This window comes from Ctenopharyngodon idella, chromosome 9 (assembly GCF_019924925.1).
Source record: "Ctenopharyngodon idella isolate HZGC_01 chromosome 9, HZGC01, whole genome shotgun sequence".
Classification (NCBI taxonomy): Eukaryota; Metazoa; Chordata; class Actinopteri; order Cypriniformes; family Xenocyprididae; genus Ctenopharyngodon; species Ctenopharyngodon idella.
The window spans coordinates 35,982,420-36,003,049 of record NC_067228.1 but is presented as its reverse complement, the minus strand read 5'-3'; the positions used below and the strand labels follow the sequence as shown (position 1 = coordinate 36,003,049).

General features: G+C 36.7%; 1 protein-coding gene across 4 annotated transcripts in view; it reads left to right on the top strand.

Moving 5' to 3' along the window:
* LOC127519391 (gastrula zinc finger protein XlCGF26.1-like) overlaps positions 1-19,819 on the top strand; it is a 34,358-nt gene extending 14,539 nt beyond the window's left edge. Inside the window, exons 1-3 of one of the 4 annotated variants that reach the window (XM_051907075.1) lie at positions 11,763-11,909; positions 12,454-12,576; positions 17,948-19,819. In XM_051907075.1, the coding sequence (XP_051763035.1) occupies positions 12,492-12,576; positions 17,948-19,431 (1,569 nt within the window). In that variant the 5' untranslated portion in view covers positions 11,763-11,909; positions 12,454-12,491 and the 3' untranslated portion in view covers positions 19,432-19,819. Of the gene's footprint in view, positions 1-11,762; positions 11,910-12,453; positions 12,577-15,942; positions 17,570-17,947 lie in introns of those variants that run through there. The other 3 variants (XM_051907078.1, XM_051907077.1, XM_051907076.1) reach the window with 3 other exon arrangements.
* Positions 19,820-20,630: the final 811 nt, after the last annotated feature.

Genomic DNA, 20,630 nt, shown 5'->3' with positions numbered 1-20,630 from the left:
AAGTTATGCACGGTGAATTGTTCTAAGGGTCCCTTTGCTTACTCACGCAATGTGCAAATTAGCATTGTCACTGAGGAAGACCAACCTAACAATCCAGAGTTTCATTGTAACTGTGCAAATTGGCTCTTCGCTAACTGGCTTGCGGGTTTGCTTGATACCTACCTGTCATGAACTGAATACAGCAGCTTGGGATCAACTAAATTCAACTTCTAAAGTTTGCTAGCCCAAGGAAAAAAGGGGGGTAATATAAGTTGATTTCTGACTATCACAATGTCCGAGACTAACGAAGTATGCCTCATATTTTTCCAACTTAGACAGCCACTTGTCTTATCAAATTTAGTACCGCACACTTTAGTTTAGACCCCCACTTCCAAGCTTTACCCTGTTCTGTGGCAATCCCACCATTTTATAACCTCACAAACCCAACGGCTGCATCTGAAAGATAACCCTTAAGCATCATATAATTATGCATCACAGAACAGTGAACAAACTATTTGATAAATGCTATAAAACACAAATTTGTTGAAATGATCAATCTATGTCTTCTGTAAATTGTCATTGATTTCTCATTTTTTAATCTTTTTCTATATGTATAATGGGGAGCATATCATATCCAGTGTTCCCCCAACTCTAAATTCAACATTAACACGTCACATTAAGAAATATAAACACTAAACCAATTTGCCTAGGACCCCATGTTAAAGTCTATGTTATGATGTTCCATTAATGCATAGTAATGCACAAAAACGTGGTGCTTGTGTTTGTGCCCAAGTTGTGCCCTTTGTGCCCTTGTGTTTGTGTACAGTTGATGATAGAATACCACGTAAACATTTTAAATTAATTTAAAATCAATTTAATTACTTGAAAATTGTAAAGCATGTCATATTAAGTGAATATAGAGTTGGGGAAAATAGATCCATGTAAGCAAAAGCATATTTTCATACAAGTACTGGTTCCCACTTCTAATGGACATCTTCTCTTTCACAGTTTGACAAACATCACCAAGTGAACAGCAACCTCATATAGTTATAGTAAGTCATATTTGTTCAAATAATCTGATTTACTTGTGTCTTTGGTTAAACAAGGTATCTAATAATACTTTTTTTATTCTTCTTTTTAGGATTGTGAATGTAGCAGTGCAAAGAACGCCCATTGAAACTAGCTAGCAGGTATTTGTTGCTGCAGCATTTTAGGCAGACTCATGTTTGTTTTAGAGGCAGTTTTCGCTATCCATGTCCATACACAGATTGCATGCACTTTTAGTACATGGAGTAAGCTTCTTAATAACACATACAAAAGACATACTAAACAGGAAACTCTAAATCCAGAAGAATTAACCACATTCAAGTGGCATCTGTGCAAGGAGCTAGCAACAAAAAGAGATTATTTTCAACACATAAATGGAAATCTCAGGCATAATGAAACAGTTCAGTGTATGTTTGTAGGATGTGCATTTGAATGTAATGTTTACAGTACATTTAACACCCACCAATGCAGGAAACACAATCCCCATTCATTAAAAGACTTCAAAGCCAGTGCCGTCATTTCAAGTGGTCACTTGCATCAGTCGGACAATTCTGTAGATGGGCCAGAAGAGACTGTGGATACAGATTATGAATTTGATGATACTGTAGGAGTAGACCTGCCAAAGTCTATTGAAGAAAAACTTTTATTGAAGTTAGAAATATTGTTCAGGTTCCAAAGTCAGCTGTTGATGAGGTCCTTTCTGAACTTCACTGCTTTTGTGATGGGTAAAGATGCTGTACTTAATATAAAGTACAGAATCTTTACCCGCCACAAAAGCAGTTGGATCTGTTCTATTCCAAAGTCACAATGAATCAGTAGTTGATGAGCTTTCTACAGTTATATGCACATCTAATCCACTGGGCATAGCTATTTCTAAGGAGGGCTCTCGTGCTACTGCATATAAACATAAACAGTACTACACACTTCATTTTGGTGTTGCTGGGCTGGTTGAGTACTTTATAGAATTACAGAAGAACAGGTCATTTCAATTTCAATTCCTATTTTACAGTCTTTGCTAAATCTATTCGGTCATAAAGGTGTCCTTGAACATCATATCTTGACATTCAGATAACTGAAGATCATCAATTGAGTGGTCTCTCCAGTATAACAAAACCATAAGAGATTTAAGCAAATTTTTCTTTCTGGAGAAGATTGGAGAATAGCCATTAGTCTTTGTTGATAATTTTGAGTTATGTAACCCACTTGGAACATCTTGGAAAAAGCACAGACTTAGTGGTGTGTTTTGGTTCTTGGGTAATTTGCCACCAGGTTCCCATTCAAATCTATCCTCAGTCTGTCTAGCTGTTCTTTGCTAAACTGACAATGCCAACACTTACGGCTATGGATACATGTTGTAGCCTCTTTTGCAAGACCTTCTAGTATTAGAGCAGCATGGTGTCTTCATTTCTCAGCTTGGTCAGTTGGTGAAAGGAACTGTCAGTGGAGCCCATTCAATAGGTTGATTTGGTTAGTTTTCTGGAGGTTCAATATGCAGATTTTGTACTGGACAAAAGTCAGAATTTCAAACTAAGGATGTTGGGTGCTTTCCAACTTAGAACCCGAGAAACCCATGATACTAATGTACAGACAGCACAGGAGAATGAAAGTGTCTGCTGTGGTGTCAAAAAACAATGTGTTTTAACTGAGCACCTTTCACATTTTCATGTCAGCACTGGCTATCCTCCAGATAATGTGCTCTCTTTGAGGGTGTTGTTCCCGCTGAACTGGCACGGTGTATTAAATTGTTGATCTCCAAAAAGTCTCTTGACATTCTCAACACATTGCTACAGACATTTCCATACAAATAGGGAGACAAACTAATCACCCATAAGCCATACCACACTCTTTCGCATCCAGCAACACCATAGATGGCAATGCACATGAAAATTGGACCTTGCTAAGATTGCTTCCTTTTATTATTGGGCTAATGTTGCCAGATAATGAGCCAGCATGGCAGGTGATCTTAGATCTTAAAGACATAGTTGAACTGGTTGTAGCCCCTGTTCACACAGATGAGACCATTGCATATCTTGAGGGCAAGATTTTTGAACACAGACACTGCTATCTTGAACTCTTTCCTCATGTCAAGCTCCTACCAAAACATCACTATTTATTTAGAGCACTATCTGCAAATGATTTGTTACTTCGGACCTCTAATTGGTCTGTGGACAATGAGATTTGAGGATAAACATAGCTTCTTCAAGCAGGTTGCTCAGCATACTAATTGTTTTACATACTACATACTAAGTGTTGGTAGCAGGCACATGTCAATATATATATTTCAGTAAGTGAGACTATTACATTTTTATTCAGTAATGACCGGATGTAAAAAGTTTACCTTCATAGTAAGAACCAAACCGAAGGGAAAATGCACAACTATTGTAATGGCTCTCAATTTTCTTCTAATTCATTGTTTGGAACATGTCCTCATGCCCTCCAAACAGTTGTATTTTGATGATTTAGAAATGACAAACCCTTTGGGGTCCAAAACTAAATTTCATAAAATGGGTGTCATTTATTTTGGCTTAAAAAAAAATCTGCCACAGGAATATAATTCATCACTTTCAAATATTCAATTATGTCTTCTGTTCAATTCTTTGGAGAGAGAGAGTTATATGGATTTGGTAATATTTTTGAACCTCTGATAGAGGACTCCCTGAAAGTTGTGGTGCACAGATGGAGATACAAGGAAAAATCTATATGGAACAATCTGTGTCTTGACTTCTGACAATTTAGCTATCCATTCCTTATGTGGATATATAGAGAGCTTTTTAGCAAGGTTTTTTTTTTCACTTTTGCATGCTTGACAAAACAGTTTCTCAGTCTGTTTACGATGAAGACAAAGTTGAGAAGCGCAACAAAGAAAATTAACAGCATCATGTCAGACTTAGTGATCCAAGTTTAACTGGAATTAAAGTGGACTGTTGTTTAAATAAGCTGCAGTATTTCCATGTTACAGAGAACACATGTGTTGACATTATGCATGATATCATATCCTTGAGGCTGTTGCCCTATTGGAGGTGAGACTAACGTTATGCCATTTCATCTATGAAGATCAGCTTTTTACCCTAGAACTGTTGAATCACTGAATTTCCTGTTTTAACTATGGGTATGGAAATGAGAAAAACAAGCCAAGTGTTATTCTCAATCTGAGAACCTCAGACAATGCAGTAAAACAGACTGCATCACAAATGTGGTGCCTTTTGCAAGTGTTGCCCTTATTAGTTGTTGATCTTGTTGACAAGAGAAGTCAACACTGGCATCTATTCATTCTGCTGAGGGAAATATGTAGCATTGTTTTTGCACCTGTTATCACTCACGGACTTGGTGTATTTCTGCAAGAACACATTATAGAGCGCCTCACATTATTCAAGAAGCTCTATGATCGAAATCTGAATCCCAAACATCATTTGATGATTTACTACCCAAAGCTGATGGTTATGTTCGGACAACTTTTTCAGCTATGGTGTACAAGATTTGAGGCAAAGCACAATCCATTAAAAAGACATGCTCATGTGGTTGGAAACTTTAAAAAGAAGTCTAGAACATTGAGTTACAAACATCAAGTTCAGCAAATGTATAACTTCAAGTTAAGTGACCATTTTTCTGTGAAAATGAGTGTTACAAATGCATAGAAGCAAGCAGATGTTGTGGTGGACAATCTGAGATCAACCTATGATGTCTTTATTTTGAACAGCACCATCTGTCCTCCACATGGCATGCATCTCGTGGTGATCGGTTCTGTGCAGATTTTGCTCACCTCAAATGAGCTTACTGACCCACAGATACTTACTCTACAGAATCAAGACAACCCCACCACTGAGTCCACATGTTTTGGTTATAACATGCAAGCATTTGAATAAGCTTTATAGATATTACTGATATTATCTGGCTTGTGCTTGACTGAATTTACTGTGACTTCTGTGCAGCCGATATTTCTTAATTTATTTCTGTAGTTGCCAAGTTTATACTTTAAACTCAACCAATGATGCTTTTTAATGAGTGCTTCAGCCACCTGATCATATACTGCATCTGAAGGGTAGACTTTGTATTTCACAATTTATTCTGCAAGTCCATTTAAAATTGAGATTTTCAGTTTTGGGACAGGGCTGTGAAAAGTGCCCTGTATTTTAAAGGCTGCATTACCTTTAAGCTACAGAATCAAGACAACCCCACCACTGAGTGCATATGTTTTAAAGCGGTATGATCCCACATCCCCTGGCAAGGACTGGGCCTCAATCTTTGTCACAGGGTCTTTGGTTTGATCCCTTACAACATGGCACAAAGAGAACTCTTGGATTCATTTACAGGAGTCTGGCTTGGTTACCTTTGTTTTTGCCTCTCATGTTGGCCCCATTATCACAAGACTGTCCTCTGCAGTCCTCAAAGGAATTTTTAGCTCCTCTAATCTTTTGAGAATCAGAGATGCCAGATTTGATGTTCTGGGCTTCTGTCATGTGAAGTCAGTGAAGAACTAGCATGTTTCCAATCTGTCTGTCCTGAGCCTGCTAAATTAATTGTCTTCTTACACTGAATGAAAAGAGTGATTTCCGGGTTAAATCTTCTTTCTAAATTTCCCAGTAAAGCTTGGGGAATCCTGTACACATCCACCCAGCTAAAAGGGAACGTTCTCATAACTTTGGCCTACTTTCTGGCAAAGTTCCCTCAAAATTATGAACGAACATTCTTCCAAGAACATTGATAGAATGTCTATTCAATGTTATTAATAATGCTTAATAATATTCTCAAAAGGTTAGCACAAAAACGTTATTTAAAAATATCTTCAAAGTTGGAAGAAAATGTGATTAGAACAACATTCTTGGAAGAATGTTTAGAATTACAGCTAACTACAAATGAATAAGGTTTTGCGTGCGGTTTTAAAAGAACATCCATGGAATGTGGGAAAGTTTTGTAGCTTGTCCCATAGTTATTGTTCCAACCTTCATGTAAAGTTTATGCAAGTGTTAGAACACTTTCAAAACAACATTCATCACCATATATTGTCATTAGTATTTGATGAATGTTCTCGTAATGTTGACAAAAAAACATTCTTTGAACATTATTCTTTGAATGTCCTTTAAATATTAAGGATTACTAACTTTTTGGCTTAAACAGTGGCTTAAGGTTGAATGCTACACAACAAAGTCCCTAGCTGTGTCCAAAATCTCTTGAGTAGGTGCTTATTTTGAACAAGTAATTAATTCACAACTGTTAAAAAATTATATTCTATATAGTATGAGTGTGTGTAGAACAAAGACGAGCAATGTGTCATCGTTCACCATATGCTCCGCCGAGGATGAACTCACCATCCCCGTGCCAACTCCAGCGCCACCAGAGACCAGTCAACCACCACCGGCGAGTGAACCAACGGAGGTGTTTCACGAGCCCACCGCAGACCGAGGCATGCCCGCTGCGATGGATGAGCCAGGACCGAGGACAAGGTCAGATGGTAACATCGCCCCAGAGCCCACTTCATCGCAAGAGCCGTGAGCTGGCAACATCTATCGTTGATGATGACATTTTTGATGAGGACCTTATTGATTTTTGTGGAAAGGTTTTTCCTAGTCCCCCCGGTATCTCCAGAGTCTTCTGATTCTCCAGCATCCCTAGTATCTCCAGAATTCCCTCCCAGCCTCCATCTCCCACCACCTCAGTCAGCCAGTTCCTCAGCCCCATCTCTGCTGATGTTCTTTAGCCCCTCAACATCTCCTACATGCCATGTAGAGCTGCCTAGTGTCTTCAGGCCATCATCCCACACAGAGGATCCCCTGCTCCGCCGCAGCCCGTAGACACGTTGGATCCACATTGGCTCCTCTCTTCCTCGGCGCCACCAGAATCCATCGGTCATACGGCTTCTCCACCTTGGTCAGCTGTCGACCTGTCTGCACTGGGGCCTTGTCCTGGCTGGTCTCTGGACCACCACCTGGCTTCTCCTGCTCCTGGATCCTCCCACCATCCACACCACCATGGACAGTTTCTTGTTCCCCGGACTCCCCGGTTTTATTTTCTTTTGTCCCACGCCCTCCCTCCCTCCTCTGTTGGACTTTCCTACGGTGCGAGGACGTGCCTTCCCAGGAGGGGGCGAAATGTTACATGTATAGTCGGTGTCACCCTCCTTCATTGTGTTTTTGGTGTAGTCCGTGACCTAGTTTCTCCCCAGTCTGTGTAATTAATAATGTCTTTCACCTGTGCCTTGTAATCAAAGATCTGCTGACTGTTTAAAAACAAACTTCTCAAAAATCAATTCTTGAAAGTTTTCCTCTTTGTTCTTCATTGATAGTCGATTCTTTTTTTGCTTTTGTTGAGACAAAGTTAGTATGACAGAAAGGAGAAATAGCAACTCAGTCTCTTCCTGGTAAGTGTTGTAAGAGTTTCTGATCAGTGGGTGTGTTTAAACAGGGATCATGTTGCTGATTGTCAGTGTTTGGAGATGTGAGCAGAGGTGGGTAGAGAAACCTAAAAACTGTACTCAAGTAAAAATACAAATAAATATATATATTTTTTCATCCAGAAGTGAAAGTGAAAATGTTAATAATTACTTGAGTAAGGGTAAAAAGTATCCAATGACTGATCAAGTAGCAAGTTACTAGTTATTTCAGATGTGATTCAGATCAAGATAATGATGGAGAATCAATGAAGCATGAATAACAATATGAATGTTTTCTCCCTATAATGTCCAAGTGTGAGAGATTGTGTGTAAAAATATTGCTGTAATAAAAAAATAAAAACACATTAAGGACATTAAAATGGCATCTGTTTGTCAGTAGATAAACATCAGTAACAGTGGTTTTAGCCTATTATCACAGCATTGTCATGATCAAAAGTATTGGAAGTGACATATTTTCTCCGGATAAATTTTGTTTCACAAAGTTTTTTGCTTCAGTTGTGGTGTTGATTCACGCTGTTTCTAGATTATTGTGCAGAGAGATCAGACACATTTTAAATAATTGCAAAAAGCTTTAAAATTAAAATGTATAAAAATGAATAAATAAATAATAATAATAATAATAATAAAAAGCTTTTTTGGCTGTGGAACAAAATGAACAGCTAACATCATTTGACTGATCATATCATCAGCACATGGGAAAGTGTGAACAAGTACTAGTCAGTTAAAATCACTATCATTCTGACAGGATTACAAGAGCATAGTTATTATTGCTATGGAGGGAAAGAAGGAGGAGGGAAGAAAAGGAGTGAAGAAGTGCTTTCAATCATTGTGTTCTTGTGTTAGCAATGGTTTCCTCCAAAGAAAGACATGTAGCCATCATCACTTTCCATCAAAATAGCCTCATATGCAAGGAAGTTGCTGCAAAGATTATTGCACCTGAAAGAGCCATTTATTCGGATCATGAAAAACTTCAAGGAGACTCAACCTCAGTGAAGAAGGCTTCAGGACGTCCCAGCACCAGCACCATCAGCTACAGAATCGAGTCTCCACCAGTGGAAAGGTACTCAATGTTGGCAGCAGGTCGTTGTGATGCATTTGACACACAGTGAGGTCAAGACTTTTGGACAACACGACCATGAGTCCTGTGTCGAGCCAACAGTAAATCATCCAGAGTCAACACTGTAAATATTCACTCTCTGCATATACTGAATGTTTTTGCCAATAAAAGCCTTTAAAATCTATGAAATGCTTATCATTGTTTTCCAGTATACCATAAAAACATGTGAAAAAATGATCTACAAATATTTGAAAAGATACATTTCAGACGGATCACATAATCGTCCACAAGAGCCACGGCGCCTTGGACAGTGATGATTGATCCTTGAGCTATAATCATATTTGTATCCATATTTTATTATCATTACTGGAACTTTTTTTTCTTCTTGTCTTTCTTTTGAGTGTATTGATGTATTTGGTGTCATGCAATATCAAAAAATTACATTCATACTGAAAATGTAAAAACAAAGTTATCTAAAACCTGTAAATTATATAATTTTACATAATTCTTTTGAATATGATGATCTGATTCAACTGGAGGAGCACGTCCTTCTTCTGACATCAAATCAGTGTCCAAATGACAATAATATATGGCTCTATGACATAAAAAATGACAAGTTATGCATTCAATAAACATTCAGTGGTCATATCGAATCTGTTTTTCTCTAGTATTCATGGCTGTTTACAGTGGAACAAGTTCACTATACTGAATACTGTACACCACACACTGTATACTTGCCACCATTTACATTTACACACAAGTCTCCAAAGCCATATCTGAATTATGGACTGGACTCAGACTGGTCAGGATATACTGCAGTGTTTTAATCACAGAATTACAGGAGGTGACGGGAAAAACACCATCAGTAGGTGTTTTTATTCTGATGTTCATATAAACAATATTCTGAATTGTACAAGGATATTTCTGACTACGACCATAATGTCTGTGCTGACAGCAAAATATCTAACTATTCTGGATTAAGTCTAGAGGTACAGTTGCATCTAGTCATTGGGAAAATACATTTAATCCAGATTTACTTCTGACTTTTCTAACACAGATTCTTCATTTTGTTCAGGAAGAACCAGCCACACCATATCCCACTGTACAGATTTTGGGAACGTCTGACTGGAAACAGGTCTTCAGTGAGAGGAGAATCTTCAGCACTGGAAAAATTGAGGGATCTTAGGCTGAGAGGACGCCACAGCCCTATGCATGTCCAAAGTGTTCACGCACTGTAGTAAAATTAATCAAACATACAGGACTGATTCATGCTCATGAGAACGAGTTTTCCATCTGTTGAAGACTTGATGATTTTCAACATTTCTTTTTCAAATATGAATCTTTCAGGTGTCAACTCACATTTCAAGGTTGGTACGGGTGCTGGAAATCCTGGAAAATGCTTTAATTTGAATGAAGTAATTTCAAGGTTAGAAAAGTGATTGGATTTTGGTGCTTGAAACTACTTGAAGTTGTAATTGGATTACTTTCATAATAATGAGGCTTTCATAATATTTTGCTTTGTTAGTGAAAAGTTCACTATTTAGATAAAATAGATGTGTTTTTGCCTTTTGCTTAAAAAGAAAACAGCTCCGCTCGAGTCTCCGTATGTGGCTATAGTTCATCTTGGGGGGGTCTAATGCAATTTCATGCAGTCTGACTTATTTACAACGTCAAAGAGTTGGATACTCATGCTAAACATGGCCAAAGTTTCAATAACGAGTTGGATGTATGATGAGCAAGAGCCGCCCATCAATGTGCTTCGTTCAGGTTATGGAAACAATGTCACCAAAGAAGTGTGACAAGTGTGAAAGATAACAATTTTTTTGTAGTTTGTTTTTTTGGGGCAGCAACGGAGTTGTGCACAGACAGGACTTGCTCAAGAAAGATTTGTCATTTTGTTTTTAGACTACGAAATCAACAATGTCACAAAAGAAGTGTGGTTTTGGTTTATGAGGGAAATATAACCTTGCTTCCCAAAGAACCCAGCGTTAAAGGATTAGTTCACTTTAAAATGAAAATGACCCCAATCTTTACTCACCCTCAAGGCATCCTAGGTGTATATGACTTTCTTCTTTCTGATGAACACAATCTGAGAAATATTAATAAATATCCTGACGCATCCGAGCTTTATAATGGCAGTAATGCGTTACCAATGAGTATGAGCTGAAGAAAGTGTCTCCATCCACATCCATCCATCATAAACATATTCCACACAGCTCCAGGGGTTAATAAAGGCCTTCTGAAGTGAAGTGATGCGTTTGTGTAAAAAATATCCATATTTAACAAGACATGAAGTAAAATATCTAGCTTCCGCCAGACCGCCTTCAGTATACAACTTGGAACTGAAAAATGGAACTGGCGTTACGTCAGTTAAGCTTTTTCCGTAAGAAAAATATGTATCCGACTTAGTTGCGTGCACAAGTTTTTTTTTTTTTATGTGCATTTTTAGAATTTATGCGCATCTTGGTGTTTTTTTTTAATCTCAAAATGCGCATAAATATATGGATGGAAACATAGCAGTTTATTCTGTGTACACAATACAACTTGGTTATTAAGGACTGTTGTGAAAGATTCGATCTTCAGCAAAGTATACCAGGAGGACTGAAATTATTTTAGACTGAAATAGTTGATTTATTTTATTTTAACCTATAGCCTAGCCATGAAAAGAAACGGTGTTAATGTAAAAGGTTTTAAAAGCTAAACTATTTTTTTTTTTTGGTCTGTATTTCTCCCCACGCAAAAGCGCTCTTATGTATTCTGTAAACTGACATTAATAATCATTTCAATATCAAAAACAATAACCAACAATAATGATATTCTCATTATACTGCAGCGCTACCCTATAATAAACTCTTCAATTCTTTTTCTTTTTATAATTTTGTCATTTATATACCTGTTACTTTATAGGCTATACTATATTTACATATTCTATCTAAAAGTCTACTTACAGACAGGTGATGCATTTTGAACCATGTGTTTTCCTTTAATTTGTCACCATTCTGTAGAATACTATAACCAATGCTATCGTGTTTTTTTAATAGCACAATAACATCTGATCTGATGAAATACATATATGAATGTAAACATGTAATTTACCAGTTGTAATGTGCCGGAAACGCTTGAAAAGTGCTTGACATTGTAAGAACCCTGAAAATAGAATCGTTGTGATTCGGCTGGTTAGTACAAAAATAACTCTGATTAACATGGAAAAGATACATATTCTCACGTGTTGCGTTTGGTTTGGACAAGGTGTAGGCTTATATGGCCGGTTGCACTGAATATCTCTGACTTCTATTTTACTCTTTTTATTTGTAAATTTCTATGCACTTTTGTGACTTAAGACACAGTAGCGTGAACAGGACTTTTATTTTGGTCTGGCGACATGACATCATAAGTCTGCGCCGCGCTCCTGCGCCTGTTATGATTCGGCTGTAAAAGGTTTGTGTTTTTACACGTTTAACGTGTTTAATTCGATACAAACCGTTCTATTAATTACTGTAAAATGAATAAGCTGTTATTGCTTTGCTTATAGCTGTACTTTTTAATGCGTTGTCCAGTGGTATTTTGTGAGTAAAGCGCGTCACACGCGAGTAACAGATTTGTTGAGTCTGATTTGCTCCATATATCGTGAATCAGTTTATTTTAAACACGAATTAGGTCTCTGGAGTAATAATGGGAGAAACGGATATTTTTGAAACAAACTCACATAGCTACAGTTGAACCGATTGCCTCGTAAAATGATTCACGATGCTGCTGGTCAGAACTGTAACGAGAACACAAACATGAATGACAGCTTTAACAAACCAATAACAAATGTTATAAATGAATTTGTACCACTAGTTTTGAGTTGTTCTTTGGCTGATCAGGATATCAATCAATCTGACTGACGCCCTTTCCAGTTCTCTGACTACAAACCATTTAAGTTTGGATTTATTTTTCTTAATTATGCCCATCTTAAATATGACTTTGTCCAAACGTGCAGGAAAAACTCATCTGAGATCTCGTGACACTATTATAAAGATGGCGTTTATAAAAGAGGAGAGTGAAGACATACAGATTGAAGAAGCATTCAGAGTGAAACATGAAGATACTGAGGAACAAACAGGTCAGTTTCATTCTCAAGCTGAACTCATTTGATCCTTACAGCACACGAGTGGATATGCTGCAGTGGGTATGATCAAATCTCACGTCAGGTCTCAGCTCGTGTAAGTTGTGTTTTTGAGTTAGAGTAAACTTAACCATTCTGATTAGATTGTCATGTTAAAATTAAAATAAATTAGAATAGATGGGTGTCTGTGACCCATTAAAAATATCACAATTGTTTTTTTTTGTTTTTTCCCCAGGGCAGCTTTATATGCGCAAATAGCAGCATAAACTACAGAACATGAGGATTCAGGGCTCCAGACAAAAAAAAATAAAAAAATCAATTAAGGAGCCTTTTTTTTTTTTTTTTTTTTTTTGAGTGCCGCAAAAGAATAAACGTGTTTTAATTTTGTCATGTGTTGTCACGTCTGCCCTCCTTTTACAGCATCAACATTTTCATCCATCTTGTGGATGTCCAGGGGCCTCGTGTATAAAACTTTACGTCGATTTCATCCTAAAAGTGTACGTACGCACAAAAGCCAGATTTTGCTTACACATAAAAGTTTTCAGATTAATAAATCCATGCGTATGCCAGAACCTGCTGTAAATTCCCTTTATAAAACCCAGTCAGCAGAAGATTGTGCGTATATGCATCTCCACCCCGTCTCCTCCCCGAAATCACCATTTATATAGAGCTTACAATGCATAACATCATCCGCATATTATTTCCATGTTTAATGGTACAATACATTAGGAAAATATGAGATACAGACTATGTGCCGCCACATTACATTGCTAAAAATCTTTCAGTACCCTTGCCTTTTGTTAGAATGAATCAAAATTGTATAAAATGTATTTCGGAGAAGAGTTACTCTCCATCTTTTCCAGTGGCCAAATAGTATTTTAATTGCTTCAAACAAATCAAATTTATGAAATTTTGCCTATAAGGTAAACGTATATTTTAGGATGTTGATGTATTTTTAATGGAAACAGATAGGTCTTACTTTTTTTTGCAGTGTAAATTATTGTCTGACTCAGCGCGTCACTGACAAAACATTTTAATAATAATAAAAAAAAATGCATATCATACTGTTTAGAGGTCGAAATGCTTATTGAGCGATCTGTCAGGCCACATTAAAGAGCGCCAAAATGGCATTTATTGCTTGTATTTCATGATAAAATGTAAAAAAAATTTTTTTTTTTTTTAATTGTTTACTAAAATTAACAAACACGTTAAAAGTGACACATTAAAGGTGACCGTTAAATGCAAATCTTACTGCTATTATGGATGGCTGCGCTACAAATAATGTGAAGTTCACAGAAACGGAAAACATCAAAGATTAAAGAGAATAAAAATCCATATCGGTATCCATTAAAAACAAGAGTTGTTAACGATTAGTTTGCATCCACACAGCTGACTTTTGTAGTTTATCCATGTTGTGTGCACGAAATAGACACTGTCATCCTGCACTTTTATCCCACCACATAATTGTATTTTATTTTATAATTTGGTATTTAATTTGATAGCCATTTTCATTCTTTGTCTGTGAATACCGTTAAATGTAAGACTTGTTGTGGAGTGAGGGACAAATAGCCTAGGCCAGTGGTCACCAACCTTTGTAAGCCCAAGATCCCTGACCTCAACCTTTATTAAAGATAAGATCTACCTATTGAAGAATTGATAGAAAAAGACAGCCCAGATTGTATTTAGTATTTTTTTTTTCATGGCCAATTCAGATTCTGATTTATTTATTTATTTATTTTTACAAGCAAATTGGTCGATTCCGATACTGGTTGCAGATAATTATTATTTTTTTTTATTATTATTATATTGTTTATTTGGTCTATAACAAGCAAAACGGCCTTAACATATCTAGGCATTTCAAATTAAAGGTAACCACTGCGTTTTAATCATGATCCAAACAAAGATGCTAAACACGTGCATGAGCAGTTGTTTTTGACTTGAATTATATTTAATTTCAAGATGTAAAGCAAAAACAGAACGGTCTGACTTTATCTTTGTGAAATGATATGCTACACACAAAAAAGCATGAAACAAATAAACAGCAGAGCTAAAAAATTGAATGGCTGTTTGAAGAATTTTAATTACTGCTCAGTAGCGCAGCTGCTTTGTTTACGGGGTAACTGCTGCACTTCTGCATTTCCATCAGCGCCCTCTGCTGTCAGAGAGTGAACATGCACTAACATTCAGCGCGTCTCTTTCACTCGTTCTGCCATGTGCTTCTCATGCACGTTGGGCTTGTTTACATGTGAGTGCGCTTTTTTTTTTTTTGACGCAGCATACAGCAGTGTTGTTGTTGTTGTTTTTTTTTAAACGGTTGATGGATAAAATATTCGTAATGTTTTATAAAAATGTTAGTAATTCATAATAATAATTATTCACGGTATTTTGAAGTTCCCATGATAACAATATCATGCATATTCATTATCGTGATATATCGTATTACTGAATATTGGCACATGTCTATAAAAAACTTATGCGCTCAAATGAGTAGGACAATTTTTTTGTATGTGATAAGAAAACATGTGCATAAAATACAATGGAAACACTTTTACTGAATAAATTCCTTGATGCACATCAAAAAAGACACGTGACTTTGCGATGGCACGGCAAAACTGGACCGACTAGCAGACCAATCTCACTGCACAGCATCTGAAATGGTCCAGTATTATTCTCTCCCAGAAGTGCCTCACACGATTGGATTCACAAACACCAGGCATCTGAATGCAAGATAACATGACAACGTTTATTGCATTTCATCTGCACGTTCTGAGGCACAAATAATTTATTAAATACAAAAATTATTATATACAGTGGCTTTTATGCAGCAACTTTCATTTTTCTTAGTGATATTTAGCGTCAGTTTATCAGGAAGTGACGATTTTGCTCTCTTCGGCTCAATGGATGGAAACAGTGCTTTATTTGCAAATGTTTGATGCAATATTCCAAATTTGCACACAAGTTAAATTCGCAACTTTGGATGGAAACATAGCTGTTGAATTTGCCTCCAATTCTGTTCCTTTATGTATAAATATTTACATGAAAAGTTTGCGGGTCATACAACAGTTTTTCCACCTCAATGATTAGACTGTGTCAAAAGTGTCCGAACACCTGAAATGTAATTTTTCCCAGTAAAAACAATGTAATATATTTTTTTACTTTGTATCTTAAGACAATTTTATGGTACTAATTAATATTTATGCATTAAATCTAACAATTTTTTTCCCCGTTGAAAATAATATTTTTTTTCCCCCTTTATAGCTTTAAGAGGCTTGTAAATTCTATAGTTGTTTTTAGACATAATTACTTTCTTTTCTTAGGTTGTGGATATTGATATATATTTAGGCATTCTCAAAAAGTACTTTTTGTCAAGCTTTAGGTATTTTTTTATTTGACATGTTTTGAAGTGTCCATTTTTGCATTAATTTCACTACAGTCAAACATGAACACAGAGAAAGACATTTTAGTGGGACTATACTATACCAAGTGACATAAAAGTCATGTTTTCAAGAAATTAAATTTTGTATCATTCTGATAAAGCTACGACTTTTAAAAAATCAAAACATAAAATTTATCAGTCAAAACTGACAAACAAGCTAACTTAATTTTACATACATTGAAGATATTCTGTCCATATCATACATTTTTCATTGGGAGCATAAAAAAGTCACCTATTGGAAATGCAAAAATCTTGATATATATCAAGTGGCATGCAGCAAAGCCAGTAATTGTATCTATAGAAATGGCAGAATTATTTTTCTGTCTGTATTCGGATAAAAAAAGAAAAAAGTGGGCGGGACATAAACCGTTTGTCTAAACGACATAAAAAGCTCATCTTATGTGCCATATCCTCCATCATTTGCATAAAGCAAATATGTCTTGTATAATTCATAAACATTTTTTCTTGTTTATTACAGAATTTTAAACATTTTAAATACAACAGATTATCATATTACTTATTTTATATATTTTAAAACAATAATACTAAATGTTAAATAAAAGCAAAAAGCTTAGTAGAGTACTGGCCAAGTTTGTCTGTTTTCCAGAAAACTGGATGGCTCTCCCTCATCAACCATATTGCCTTAATAAGAAATCACTGGGTCAGAAACTACAAAAAAACAAACAATAGAACACATAATAATCACCAATGTTTTAGGTCTAATAATGAATACCTTTGTCTTGTCAGAATTTAATATAAAAACTGCTAGCTATCCCATCTTAGATATATTTAGCTCTTTCCCCACCAAAGATTTTTTTTTTTTTTTTTTTAAGTTGACACCCACTGCCAGCATTTTTGATCATTTTCACACAATTTTCATGGCCCTCAGAATATTTTGTTGTATGAATATCTGAACATGCAATAAATCAAATGAAAGAACAGAGCCTCTGCTTTAAAAAATGTGGGTAAATTTCATTAAATGAAAGCAACATTTCAAGCAAAAAGCTGAGAAAAATGTGTTTTTGTCAAAAGACAATGTCCAGATCGGCTTCAGAATGATGATCAAAACATGGAGTAGATCGAGTCCATCAGCACCCACAAAGCTTGCACAGTCCTATAGCTTGTCCTGGGTTGACATTTCATTTTGTAACATTAGGCAGTTTTGATTCATATGCTGTTTAATGTTGATGATCATGTTATTTTACATATGCATCTTCTTACATATGCTATTGCTTGTTTCTGCTTCTGCTTCACATGTGTTTTGATTAGGAGATTCAGCAATCTTTCAGAAGATGCATGATACCTACTATACAACAGTGAAAACACGGAAAGATAAAAATTTCTGTCAATGGTGGAAAAATAAGTAATATAAAATTTGGATAGTTCTGCAGTTTCTTCAGTATGTAAGGAAATATATCATTGGCAGAGAAAGAGAAGACCTAATAAAACCTAAAAAGCAAAGGACCTAGTACTGAGCCCTGTGGCACTCCATACTTGTTTAATGAGTTGTGTCTTCATTCTTCAGTATTGTTTGAAAATTACTGACAGCCACAGGTGTGTTTGATCAGTGATTTAACTAAACTCTGTAGGACAGTGCCCCTCCCTTGTTGTTTTTGTTGAAAAATGTAATACCACTAGAAGAGATGTAGCCCTGATCATATGCCAAAAGCGAGTCATTTGTAACTTCAATAACCACTGTTTTTGTGATATGATAGTTTTTTTGATAAGGGTTTAGATAACTGCCAACTTGAAAGTATTTCAGACAAGTCCTTAAGAAAGCCAAGAGTTAACAATATTGAGAAGTTGTGATACTAGTTAAGTGAGTGTTGGATCTAGTATATACATTGGTTTTGATGCTTTACATGTCTAAAAGTTTTGACGTTTGTTGCTTTGTGCCATTAAACTGGGGTTATTTGTCTTTTTTCACCTTAGACCTGAAGGCGCTGAAAGAAGAGAGTCAAGAACTGAATGAAATGGAAAAAAACAACCAGAATAAGGAAAGTTGCCAGCAGACTGAAATGACTTTATCACAAGAAAGAGCTAAAAAACCTAAAGGTCATTTCACATGCCAACAGTGCGGAAAGACTTTCAGTCAGAGTAGAAACCTTAAAGTCCACATGAGAGTTCACACTGGAGAAAAGCCATTCACTTGCCAACTGTGTGGAAAAAGTTTCACTCAAAAAGGAAGTCTTAAAGCCCACATGAGAGTTCACACTGGAGAGAAGCCATTCATCTGCCAACAATGTGGAAAAAGGTTCAATCGAAAAGCAAACCTGACAATCCACTTGAGAGTTCACACTGGAGAGAGTCCATTTACCTGCAAACAGTGTGGAAGAAGTTTCACTCAAAAAGGAAGCCTTAAATCCCACATGAGAGTTCACACTGGAGAGAAGCCATTCATCTGCCAACAATGTGGAAAAAGGTTCAATCGAAAAGCAAACCTGACAATCCACTTGAGAGTTCACACTGGAGAGAGTCCATTTACCTGCAAACAGTGTGGAAAATGTTTCACTCAAAAAGGAAACCTTGACGTCCACATGAGGATTCACACTGGAGAGAAGCCATTCGTATGTGGTCAGTGTGGAAAGAGTTTCAGATTTACTGTAACTCTTAATCACCACATGAGGATTCACTCAAGAGAGAACTGCTTTATATGTCATCAGTGTGGAAAGACATGCAAAAACAAAGCCAACCTTGAGGGTCACATGAGAGTTCACACTGGAGAGAAGCCTTTCACCTGCCCTCAGTGTGGGAAAAGTTTCACACGAAAAGCAAAGCTTGAAGTCCACATGAGAATTCACACTGGAGAAAACCCTTTTACCTGCCAACAGTGTGGAAAGAGTTTCACTCAAAAAGGAAACTTTAATGTCCACATGAGAATTCACACCGGAGAGACCCCATTCACCTGCAATCTGTGTGGAAAGAGTTTCTCACGAAAAGACCACCTTGGGATTCACATGAGAGTTCACACTGGAGAGAAGCCTTTCACCTGCCCTCAGTGTGGGAAGAGTTTCAAAAACAAAGCAAGCCTTGAGATTCACATGAGAGTTCATACTGGAGAGAAGCCTTTCACCTGCCCTCAGTGTGGAAAGAGTTTCGCACGCAAAGGAAACCTTGATGTTCACATTCGGCTTCACACCGGAGAGAAGCCTTACAAGTGTGTTCAGTGTGAAAAGAGTTTCACATATCATAGAGACCTGAAATGTCATTCACAAACTCATTCTGGAAAGAAATTACAAGGTTTTGAGTGTGGTAAGAAGCTTACGATTAAGAGCAATTTCAAATCCATGAAAATTCATACAAATGTGAGACCATATTCTTGTTCTATTTGTAGAAAGAGTTTTAAATGGCCCAGCAGTTTAAAATGGCACCAGAAAATCTGTGTGAATTCAAATGTACGTTCACACTGCAGGTGAATGTGGCCAAAATATGATTTTGAATTATGATTTTTAGGCTTATCTTTTTAATGTCAAATACTCATGACATTCCTACACAGGTGACATTCCTACAAGACTCCATGTTTGTCACAAATGATTTGTCCATGTTCAATTATTTTAGTTGCATCCTGCACTTTTTTTTTTTGTTGTCATGTACATATGAATGTGTGTGGTCATACTCCAGTATGGTCTAATTCAGACAGGGGTGACATGGAGTTTCCTTTGTCTTTTTTGTCAACATACTGTATATCAAACATACTATATTTGAGAGTAAGTCTAATTATTTTGTAGTTAAAAAATAAATAAATAAAAGATTGCAAAAAAGTCTTCTTAAGGCTCAAAAATAAAGAAGTTGACGACAAAATTATTTGCAGTGTGCGTAAATCTTTGATTTTTTCTTTGTGCACTTCAAACACTTTGGCCCAATCCCATTTCTTTCCCTTTCCCCTACCCAAAACAAAGGGGTAGGGGTGTCTCGATTCTCCTTTGGCTGGAGTGGTGGGGGTAAGGGGAAGGGCCAGATTGCTCTTTAAACGAAGATTTTTCGGGACCACACTTCAAACTAAGGGGTATGAGAAATTTCCCTGCATACACAGACTACTAGTATCAGTATCGGGCCTGATACCAAGCTCATGTATTTGTACTCATACTCGTAAAAATACCCCCGATTCCAAAGACCGATACCTCACGTGACGTAACTGACAGAATTTTCCGTGCACAGAGACACCGGCGGCAGCAGCAATGTTAGCCTCAGAGTCAGAGGTGTGGAAATACTTCAAAATTAATGATGACAACGACAATGCTTTCAATCACAATTCGTTATCGATTAGTGAAGGCGGGATAGGCAGAATCGCGCTGAATGACACAGACCAGAAGTGCTCTCTCTCTCTCTCTCTCTCTCGTGCGATCCCAGTTCTCTCAGACAGCGCGCGATCAGTTCTCCTTGCACCTGAATAGTCAAATGCACACATAGTTGTCAAAATGTCCATCGTGTGGAGTATCTCACATAAATACAGTCGGTTATGGCTTAAGTGGACGTAAACATTTGGGTGAAAACAAGATATGTGCCAGTATCCATGGATTCGGTCTTAAAGGGACCGTAGCCTATATTTGTCATTAATGTTAATAAAACAACAACATATGTTAAATAAATGTATACATGGTAAATTAACCTACTG